The sequence below is a fragment of the Rhinichthys klamathensis genome, unplaced genomic scaffold (genome assembly GCF_029890125.1).
Source record: "Rhinichthys klamathensis goyatoka isolate OS25496 unplaced genomic scaffold, OSU_Roscu_1.1 h1tg000799l_1, whole genome shotgun sequence".
In the NCBI taxonomy this organism is placed as follows: Eukaryota; Metazoa; Chordata; class Actinopteri; order Cypriniformes; family Leuciscidae; genus Rhinichthys; species Rhinichthys klamathensis.
The window spans coordinates 81,072-92,748 of NW_026607192.1; the positions used below are offsets into that span (position 1 = coordinate 81,072).

The 11,677-nt window shown below is 35.7% G+C and overlaps 1 protein-coding gene across 3 annotated transcripts; it reads right to left on the bottom strand.

Annotated features, from left to right (window-relative positions):
• Positions 1-15: 15 nt before the first annotated feature.
• On the bottom strand, positions 16-11,677 carry LOC130078001 (uncharacterized). 3 transcript variants are annotated; one of them, XM_056243448.1, is made up of 16 exons: positions 10,747-11,677; positions 9,433-9,589; positions 9,217-9,336; positions 8,235-8,488; positions 7,521-7,631; positions 7,131-7,241; positions 6,980-7,048; positions 6,848-6,895; positions 6,643-6,768; positions 6,347-6,517; positions 4,378-5,093; positions 3,829-4,139; positions 2,488-2,666; positions 1,870-2,042; positions 1,326-1,540; positions 16-726 (listed from the first exon to the last, which is right to left on the bottom strand). In XM_056243448.1, the coding sequence occupies exons 2-16, from the start codon at positions 9,581-9,583 to the stop codon at positions 482-484; spliced, it is 3,000 nt and encodes a 999-aa protein (XP_056099423.1). In that variant the 5' UTR covers positions 9,584-9,589; positions 10,747-11,677; the 3' UTR covers positions 16-481. The 3 variants fall into 3 exon arrangements, with proteins under 3 accessions (XP_056099423.1, XP_056099422.1, XP_056099424.1); XM_056243447.1 differs by lacking the exon at positions 10,747-11,677 and having other exon boundaries at positions 9,433-10,383; XM_056243449.1 differs by lacking the exons at positions 7,131-7,241; positions 10,747-11,677 and having other exon boundaries at positions 9,433-10,383.

Here is an 11,677-nt window from a genome sequence, read left to right on the forward strand (position 1 = left end):
ATAAACACGAACATGCATAATGCAGAGAACAATGCATTTTATTTTGCAATGGATGCCCATCTCAAACATATTTGACTTCAAGGTGCTTCTTAAATGAAACTTTAAATTTATAAAAGCTGTACTCAGTTGTAACTACCTAAAATTACTTTGTGTAAAAAGGTAGGCTAATATTAAAGGTTAAAGGGATACTAATTAACTAACTAACCCTTTAAAGGATGAGACTTCTGTAAGTCATAAATCATTGACAACCTTTTATTTTCTTTGCTGAACTATTCCTTTAAAAAAGGAAAAATTAACATTCTTCTTTTCATAGCAAAAACAAAGAAACTAATAACCAACTAACTAATTGGTACCATCTGAGGGTGAGTGAACAGTGACAATTTTCATATTTGGGCTAAAACTCCTTTTAGCAACAGATACAAACTCACCACAATGCAACAAAACCCCATCCATTATGGATGCAGTTCTAGATTTAACCATTTCAGGCAACACCAAAATATGGGCTCTGTATGATTCCCTCTGTCATGTAGGTCTTGAACATTTCATATTCTGTGTGTATCGGCAGTCGCAGTATAATGAGGCAAGTATTGGCCTCTGGAAAGATTTTCCTGTCTTGATGGAGGAACTCTATTTCTGGGCGGTGGGGGAAACCCAGAGGTGGCACTGTGGAGGCTCCAGTGACAAACTCCATTATCATCTCAAGAGTGACTCCATCAGTCTCTCCCTCTGCAAAACATATGTACAGAAAATCACAAACCTCAAAAGACTAACCTATTATAAAATGTGGGGTACATGCAGTTATTTCACAGCGATATTTTGATCTAAACACAATTATCCAGTCTGTCTAATTATGACTACATCTAGCTGCATGGTTTCTATATTTTGTCTGATTACAAAAAAAAATAAAAAATACAATCTTAAGTATTTGTTCTGCATAATGGTTAGATTCACCACAAATAAGATAATTTTTCATTTCAAACACTTGTTTTCTTCAAATCGAAGTCACTGTTTTTATTAAGTACTCTTTGTTTATAGAGGACCAATAGCATAAAACAAATACAAATGACAAATTACAAGAGAATTAAGAGCTACATAAAGTAGCATTAGCATTCTAGCTATTAATTTAATTGCATGTGTCCTGCTCATAATGAAACAGTCTGAATATAAATATTTACTGTAATTGTAGTGATTCAGGACAAGGCACAAACACAATTTGGAAAATGGATTTAAGTATTCACCCATTTTACTGTAGAAATTTTAAACATTTTGAAAAAAAAATTTTTTTACATGGCATGCCTTTAACATTACATAAAAACATGTCATACCTTCAACATCGATCAACCAGTCCCTCCAGTAGCATATGGTCTGGTTTTCCTTTGCCCTTCTGTTGCTGCCTTGTGGGGAAAAGTTCACATAAAAAAGACTGCAGAGGTCCTTTGCTTGAAGGGGCCTCTGCTCATTGACGAACATGTCATAAAAAAGTGCAGGATATTTCTGCATCTCTTCCAGCAAACCGAGAGTTTGCAACCCTTCTGAAAACCTGCATAACAAATATAGCAGTCAATGGAAGTTTCAAGCTTATGATAGTTATGTTGTCAAAAAGGAAAGGCTTAAAATTTTACTTCACCCCAAAAAAATTTCAATTCTGTCATTAATTATGACGGTCTACCCATAAGACCTTCATATACTGTATGTTTTCAACACAAAAGGTGTTCTATCATGACAACTCTCAGGAGATGTTAGCATGGTAGTATCTTTATTTGTGTTCTGGAAGTTAACTTAAGTCCTGGGGTGTGGAAACCCATGCGGGTGAACAATTAACAACAGAATTTCAATATTTTGGGCAGACTAACCCTTTAAATCACTTACTGGTCCAAGGCAGCTCGCAGTCTCCCATTCACAAAGAACTCTGCAGCTGACTGGACAAGAGAGTTCCTTTCTGTCAGGTGTGATGTATATCTCAAGGCACCAATGATACTTAAGCTGTCTGCTGCTTCTGCAATGGCACAATTTGCCTCCTGAACAGTTGTTGCTTCCTGTATCTAAAACAGTTGCGAAAAATGCTATTTTACAATTGTGAGGAAAAACCATCTGTATCGGCACAGAATGAAACTGTTAAGCAAAGAGAACCGTTCGGCCTGATGATAGAAAAGCAGCTCTAGATGCCCTGTGTTCTGTATGACACTGATGCCTGCTCAAGCAGAGCTGAGCAACATGTACCCATTAACTGTTTATATATGTACTTTGAAAGCTGTAGCTCACAATTAGGGTAAGGGGCATTACATTTCTGACACACACTTGTGGGTGTTTGGTCAATCACAATGCACATAGAGGAGCTAAAATAATGCACTGCATATGAAAAATAATGTGTTTTTTTAACGTTGAAGCATGTCAACACATTTTCCAAATACACAAAATAATGATCTTTAATAATAGCATCATATAACACCTTTAAACAATTATTTAAATTCTCAAACATCTCCGTACCTTGATTAGTTGCTCCCTCAATGTATGACCTCCAACCTCATCCACTGAGGCAGAGGATGTTGGCATACCACAGATCTGCTGAAAAAGCCTTTCGGAGAAGAAATGTGGGCCAACTCCTCCATGGACGACACACATAGCAATCATCTTCCCCACTGATGCATACAACCTATTCTCCAAAGCTAACGTAAAACAGAAGAAATATTGATGTCAGAAATTCCTACAGAACCATTATAAATTTAAAAGTTCATATTTTACACCTCAGTCACCCCTGGCTTAATTTTTGTTATTAGAATTCAGGAGATCTGTTCATAATTGGACAATTTTAAATGCAGGTGAAAACAGGACTGTCATCCTTACATTCTACAGTCTTACATTTCTAATGTAACTGAGGAAAACTGAGACAATTTTTTAAACAGATTCATCTTTTTGACTCTTTGTAGGTCTCATCTTTGTCCAAATTATTTTTTCTTAGAATTGCATAATATGAACTAACAACTGCTAACAAACTAACAAAGTTATATAATCAAAATGGTGTACTATAAAGTCATGACTGTGAGAGATAAACTTTATAAGTCAACTCTATAAGCTTTATAATCACAATTGCAAGTTTATATCCCATAATTCTGAGAAAAAATATTGCACAATTGTGAGGAAAAAGTCAGAATTGTTAGATAAAAAGTCAGTTACCTTTTTTATTTTGTGGCAGCTTCCACAAAAACATCTTTGCATATGAAACAGTTATATATACACATATGTAACTTGAATACTTTACACATTTTTATTATAACAGCTGTATAGATTAACAAAGTGTGAGGTGTAGATTATAGGATTATATTTAGATCTACCCTCATCACCTGAAAGGTTGCAGGAAAGAGCACTGAGCATTGATCCAAGTGAATGCAGTGATCTCATCATTGCAACATGATTTCTGCGTTCTCACAAAATCCTTTTATCATAACTAATAGCGCAAACAAGGTGTAAATAGCATGAGACATATAGTACAGTGTAGCACTGTCATTATAACAGTTTACGAGTCTGGATTCAATAAAACCTTTTACTGGACTACCAAGTTAGATATTATTTCTAAAACAAGCAGAATGTTTTAATAGTACAATGTGAAACTTAGGAAATTTGATTTGTCAGTTTATGAACCCTTAAAAAAATACAAACACAAAAGATCAAAAAGACTATTCGACTGTTAAGGTGGAATCCAAAAAGCATAATCTGACCAGTAGTGGTGGGAGAAAAAAAATAGCAATTTTTTCCATGGATACCGAATAGCTGAATAGCATTACAACATAACCTGACACAAAAGCTTTCTGTTTTAACAGGAGTACTGACCTTGTGTGTCTAGAGCCAAACTCCGGTCTTTCTCATGGCCCTGAAAGACATTTGATTGATGGATGGCCCGCATCAACAACCGCAAGTATTCTCTAGTAGGGCCGCCTTCATCTATTGCCCCTTCCCCATTTTCCTCAGCATCAACAAACACTACATCTAATTTTGCTTGTGGGTTGAATCGTCGCCGCTTGACAGCTTGCAGGCTGCACTGTAGTATGTTTTCTCTGAACACATTTATTTGGTTTGCTGTTGGGCAAATGTTTCCATCAATTTTGCTTTGCAGTTTTTTTAGAATGGTCTGTAGGTCAACCCTGCAAGAGACAAAGATTGGATTGTTTTTAGTCAAATGCTGAACATTATGGTATATTTTAGAATATTGCTAGTTGCATAAAGCCCCGCTCACAGGGACTTCCAGTCACAAAGCAACCTCGTCCCATTATTTTTAAATGAAGAGTTGGTGGCTTTGTGTGTGTGTGTTTATGTTAATTTGCGAATGCATAAAAAGTATTTTTTTTAACTGTAAGTAAATAAGGATATATAGGAACATACTCATCTAGGGCCACAGACCTCCCTTGATCTATTAGGGATAGATCTACAATGTCTGATTGCTGGGGAGATGGAGAACTAAGTGGTGTCTCTTCATCAATATCAATGACAATTGGCTCTGTAGGTTGGTCTTCAAAATTAAAATGAATGAATGGAGTCTGGGCTGTGAACAAAGCCACAGAAGGCTGTACAGAGGGCAGAGCAACTGGAGACTGGACTCGGGATAGAGCGACTGAAGACTGGACTGGGGATAGAGCCACTGGAGACTGGACTGGGGATAGAGCCACTGGAGACTGGACTGGGGATAGAGCCACTGGAGACTGGACTGGGGATAGAGCCACTGGAGACTGGACTGGGGATAGAGCCACTGGAGTCTGGACTGGGGATAGAGCCACTGGAGACTGGACTGGGGATAGAGCCACTGGAGACTGGACTGGGGATAGAGCCACTGGAGACTGGACTGGGGATAGAGCCACTGGAGTCTGGACTGGGGATAGAGCCACTGGAGACTGGACTGGGGATAGAGCCACTGGAGTCTGGACTGGGGATAGAGCCACTGGAGACTGGACTGGGGATAGAGCCACTGGAGTCTGGACTGGGGATAGAGCCACTGGAGTCTGGACTGGGGATAGAGCCACTGGGGATAGAGCCACTGAAGACTGAACAAAGGGCGAATCCACTGGAGGCTGGGCAACATTTACAGGGTCACAGTCTTTTTCCTGAAACGAAAAGAACACAGAACTATAATGACAAAACTGTGATTTAATAAGTAGTGTTGTGTTAAAATTGTTGATTTCTCAAATTTAATAAATTCTCATTTAGACAATCTGATTCTTAAATCCCAAGAATTAACCTTTTACTCTATGCTGAGTATGCTCTATTCTGAGTTAAGCTTGAAGCACACTTTATGACTAGCTGAATCATTCTAAGAAGGAACTCAACAAATTTGAAGACTATATACTTACACTGGAAAAGATTCCAAACACTTACACACAGACATTAATGTAGACTGTAATCACAGACTGAACACACCTGTACTGACTCTATACATTCGGGCATGATGAGTTATAATCTGTCGTGTACTGGATTTTATTTGGTAAATGTTTCCATCTTAGTTTATGTGCATGTTTTCATGCAAAATGCACATAAAAATAGGTGGATGGACACATAGCGAGGTTTCAAACATGCAAGACCGATGGAGAGGGGGTTTGTAGTCACTAATAATACAAATTTCAACTGATAAAAATGTTTATTTAATGTTATCCATGTTATATTTCAACTTAACTAACAATGTGAACTTTTAAAAATATCCATTATGTCATCAAGTTTTAAATGCATCATTATGCATGAATTCTAGAAGAGTCTTTAGACTTTAGAGTCTTTACAGGCTTTCCTGTACTCAAACAGTAGAGCGTTGGCGCTAGCAACGCTCATGGGTTCGATTCCCAGGGAAAGCAAGAACTGACAAAATGTAAAATGTGTACCTTGAATGCAATGTAAGTCGCTTTGGATAAAAGCGTCTGCTAAATGCATAAATGTAAATGTCTTTACATGCAAGACCCATAATTTGCAGATCAACATACTACTTATTTCTCTCAGGCTAGTAGCAAATTAAATTAAATTAAATGTGGAGGATATTAACTGTGAAAAGATGATTGACAGGCCAGTTTATGGTGTCCGTTAAAGACACAGTTTTATGACTGGAAAGTATGTCCCAAAGCTTGCCTACTCTTGTCTCGCACACTCAAAAGTATGTACTTTTTCTTCACAAAAAGAGCACATACTTTTAGGGCATGGAATAATTAGTCAAACTGGGACGCAGGGATTCTTAACAAGCCTTAAGATCAAATTTAACAGGGACAATCAGGACAAAAATGATGTTAATTTATCAATAAAAGGTAATGCATATGGCCAAATTAAAATCATTATGAAAAAAAAAACTTGCTCAAGTCATACTGTGGTAGTAACTTACCAGATTATCAAAAGGTGATGTCCAAAGGACATACAATGTACAGAACGGTTTGATTCCATGATCTGAAATTGACCCAGTAGAAGTGCTCTCTATAGCATTTGAAGAAGTAGCTTCCTGGATTCTGAACACCTCACTGGCCATTTCATCTTTTCCAATAAAATCAAACAAGACCTAAAAACAAAGAGCCCATGATGGCAAATATTAATAAAATAAAGAAATCCAGAAATGAGGAAAAATAACTAAATAAAACATCTATGAAAAAAAACCTTAATCCTTCTTCACAATGAACGTCTTACTTGAATTGGATCAGACATGATGAACTTCCTCTTATTCACATCTCCATTTGGATATTTGGCTTTCAGATATTCTCCATCTAGAGGTTCAACACGGGCTGCCATTCGCTGGCGTCTTTCCTCAATGGCCTAAAAAAAATATGTATATGTATATATACAGTATATATAAAGAAAATTAAACAATAAAATATTTAGTGGCAGCACTAACCTTTTTGCGCTTTTCTTCCAGAACCTCATAGCAGCGCCTCCTTCTGTCCTGCAATACCATATATGTAATACACATTTTTGTTTTAAACAAAATTGAACCTTGGCAAGCAAACTGCGAATAGTCAAAAATTACCTTTTCTATATCTGCCAACAAAGAAGCATTATATTCTTCATCTTGCTGGGAACGTACAGCTCGCCACTCCTGAAGGAAATAAAGTACAACTATGAGTCACAAATCAGTCATATTTACAACCATTGACAACATCAAAAATAACTTCACTCACACACAGATTTACAGATTCTGTAGTCTCAGCACTGAAGGAGGTTTCATCAAGTGCTGTAGTGCTGGATGATTGTTGTGAGTTCTGGGGAATGGCTGTGGATGGTGTCATTACCTAAGAGAAGACAAAAAAATATAATGACAAAGAATTTGTTAGAGCCACTGCACAGTAAAGAAGTTACTTGAACTGTCACCTAACATTAAATGTGCACTGTGCATAAAGGCCATTTCAACTGAACATGTCTTAAAGAAATGGCTCGTTCATTTGTACATCTAGGGCCAGATTTACTAAACAGGACAAATTAGCATAAAAACAGAATCCCATAAATGCACTGATGGATTATACAGTTCTGTGGGTGATTTACATAAAATTACATTAAATAACTTCACTCACACACAGATTTACAGATTCTGTAGTCTCCGCACTGAAGGAGGTTTCATCAAGTGCTGTAGTGCTGGATGATTGTTGTGAGTTCTGGGGAATGGCTGTGGATGGTGTCATTACCTAAGAGAAGACAAAAAAAATACAATGACAACGAATTTTTTAAGAGTTACTGCACAGTAAAGAAGTTACTCGAAACGTCACCTAACATTAACCCCTGGTTTCACAGACAAGGCTTAAGGCTAGTCCCAGACTAAAATGCATGTTTGAACTGTCTCAACTGAAAATATCTTGCTCTGACAGATGTTAAAATATGTCAGCTCCATTGTTCTGTCACAATATGCACACATGTAACATTTTCTTGCACATCATTTTAACTAAGGCCTATTGGCTTAAGCTAAGCCCTGTCTGTGAAACCGGGCCTTAATGTGCACTGTGCAGAAACATATCATTTGTATTAAAGTTAAATTAAAGGCCAATTCAATTGAACATGTCTTAAAGATATCTCTCGTTCATTTAAACATTTAGGGCCAGATTTACTAAACAGAACAAATTAGCATGAGAACACAATGCACTGATGGAAGTGTAAAGTTCTGAGAAATACTAGTACATTGACGAACATTTGTGAATCACATCATAAAGTTTGGTTATGACAAAGGAGGGTTGTGCTGGAGCAAAAGTAAATCTGGCCCTTGGACTTTGTTTAACATGTAGTGATAGTCATACCTGTGAAACTTCAGCTCTTGGAACTATATAGAGCCTGCTCTTTCCAATTGCTTTTTTTAGGTCTTTCACACTATTTGCATGCACTTTTTCTATCTTCCGTCCTTTTCCTGCTCTTGCCAAATGAAAACCTATTAAGTTTAAATTCACAGTTGGGTAGCATTGGCAGACAAAATTGTTTAATTCAGACAGAGTCCAATTTAATTGAATTTTTGATCGTTGGATTCCTCTCCCTGTTGTTTCATGCAGTGGTCTACCTACAAAATTGAAAATACACATAAGCAACATAAAATAAACAACAGCTCATCAGCTAATCATATACTGTATGTAATAGATCAGGTTTAATATACAGATCACTACCAAGTTTGGTTAACAATAAGTAACATTTCCTGTTTTTAAAAGGATTATTTTCCTGTATTTAAAATACGTTTATGCCCACCAAGAAAATACAATAAGAAAGTATAATAAGAAAATCATTGCAGTGTAGAGAGCTCCATTGATTATGAGTTTTTGAAAGTGTACTATTTTGCATACCTCAAAATGACCTAAAGTAATAAACAGCTTCAATGATTATAATGCCAGCAATCTTTGCTCACTTTTTTAAGGTTGTATTAAGGTTTTTCATGCTAACTACAAAATAAAAAGTTTTTGCTTTAATAAACTCATTGAAATGTGCGGCTAAATCCAAGTGACTATGATGACCATAGCAATGGATGAAACAAAACAATCTGATACTGTGTGTCAAATCAAATGATCTGTGCATTAAGTCTTAGAGTGTAAAAGCTAAATTATAGAAAAAAATAAGAGTTCTCAATACTTGTTTTTATGATCTGTCATGACAGTAATTTCTTTTTATGAATAAACAGGATAAGCTAATGTTTTGAGCAACCTCCGTTACAAAATGGTTTTGAAATTTATTTTGGAATTACAATTCAAATAACACTGTGTTACATCTGAAATCCTTATGTATCAAGTATTTATTTACCCAATCCCATGTTCGCAACCCGTTCAAGCTCTGTTGCAGATGGTAAAATCTCAATATCTGGGCCAGAGAGGAGGAAAAGGTGTATTTGCCAGACAGAATTTTCTTGCCTTCCCGGTGGTCCTGGCATACACAAAAATACACAGTTAAATAATATCTTAAACATTGTTAAATCACTGTTAATTATGCAAATGGCTACCATAGCAAAGCCCGACTTACTGTGAAGTCCTTGGACCCGACGCCGGAAAAGGCGTCTAGTTGAAGTAAGGAGGTTGTTATTAGTGTTAGCTGAGAGCTGCTGTCTGGCTCTTGAGATGCTGTTAAAAATTCTGTCAAAGATCGCTGGCGGCATCTCTTGATCTGATGACATGGTAGGCTGAGAGAAACATTGCATTTGGTAGAAAAAGTTTTAAAAAATGTTTTAACAGAAAATAAAAAAATACGTAATAAATTGCAAGACAGAAAACAATGTGATAATGAACCAAATTAAAATTAAACTTAAATATTACATAGATTTGTGTGGATGAGCATGTACAGAATTGTCAAAATCTGAAGCTGTGTTAAAATTATTCAAATAATTGTTTTACTAAATATATACTGGTTTAAAGTGGATTAAATGACTGCAGGTTTGTCTCCTTGGAGTGAGATGTCATAAATACAGATTAAAAATTCACTGATTCCTCTTGTTCCTAAATCATATTATATTATTTACTACAAATGACATGTACTCGAGCCTTTCAGTAATTGTATTACTCCTGTTTGGTTAAAAGGATCTTGTCCTTTATACACATTGTTCTAAAAAAACATTTTTAATTCGAATCAAGAACTATTAGAATTTGTAACTGGCTTAAAACTTTTAGAAAAAAAGAACATACGGTAAACATACACGTTTTCTCAAACGCATCTTGGCCAGGAATTCAATAATGCCTAAAATATCAAGATTTGTTTTCTGTTTTCATACGCTTCTGTCTTGAATCATGTCTGCACAGACCGATCAGCTTATGACATTAAAGTAAGCAACAGGAAAACACATACTTTTGCAGCAATGCCACATTTTTATATTTAAAGATAACAGAAAATTGTACATTACCAGCATCGAACATGACGATGCATGGAGCCAAACAAGATAGCTATTTTATTAGCATTGGTCAAAACGCTCCTAGTGCTACACGAAATCCAAAGACATTTCCACTGACATGTAAGTTAACGTTAACGTTAATGACTAACGTTACATGGAGCAAATCCAACCATATGTACATGGATAAACGTTTAAAATCTAAAAAATAGCCTACACCAGATAACTTCTGTCTGATATATCACTTTGATATTACAATTTATCAAACATTTCGACAAAATGGAAAACATAAACGTATTTATTATGGGGCTAATAAGATGATTCCGACGGCATCTCTGACAACTTACCTTAGAAAACGGTTAATTGACAACGCAAAACAATCCCGTGATTTGCAAATAAAGCAGTTACTATTCCAGTGTTAATAACTTACACAGTTACTTTTACAGTAATTTTATTACCTGAAAACCAGGTCAGGCCGTTGGCGTTGCCGTTCTGAGATTTTTTGGCGCGCTCCTGAAGACAAAATGTTTAGAAAAGGCGGGGCTTAGCAAAGGGGTGGTTTGAGTACACAATTAAGATATCTATAAAATAATTTCGACTAGTCAGAATGTTCATTCAAGATATCTACACTGAAATTCTTCCTAGTCACAAAGCTGAATGCAGATATCTCCAAAGAAAGATCCTCCTAGTCAAAAAGCAGACTGAGATATCTATAATTAAATTGAATATATCTTTAAATGAGTTTTGACTAGGATGAGTTCCAATTCAAGATATCTCTAATTAAGTTTTGCCCAGTCAAAAATCCAGTTCAAGATATCTACAACTGTAATTTGACTAGTAATAAATTACTTAAAGATATCTACATATGTATTTCTGGATATCTTTAAAAACGATGAATTAATGATATCTCCAATTTGATTATGACTAGACAAAACCCAGTTAGAGATATCTAAAATTATAATTTGCACTAGTTACGATTAAATTAGAGATATCTCTAATTGAATTGCCACTAGTGCAAATTATAATTTTAGATATCTCTAATTAGAAATCCAGCGGAAATAAATTTTTTACAGATATGTTTATTTACAATTTCTACTAGTCAAAACTCATTTGTAGATATCTGAAAATATTTTCCAACTGAAGTCAATGGAAGAATATGACTAGTCATAAAAGCATTGTAGATATCTGTAATGTATATTATGACTAGTCAAATTAAAATTGCAGATATCTTCAATGCATATTATGACTAGTCACAATCACATTGTAGATATCTTAATTGCAATTACGACGAGTCAAAATTGCAGAAGGGATATCTGGAACTGGAATTATGACTAGTCAAAACTGATTTATGACTAGTACGGGAAGGTGTATTTAATGCTAAAACGGCTT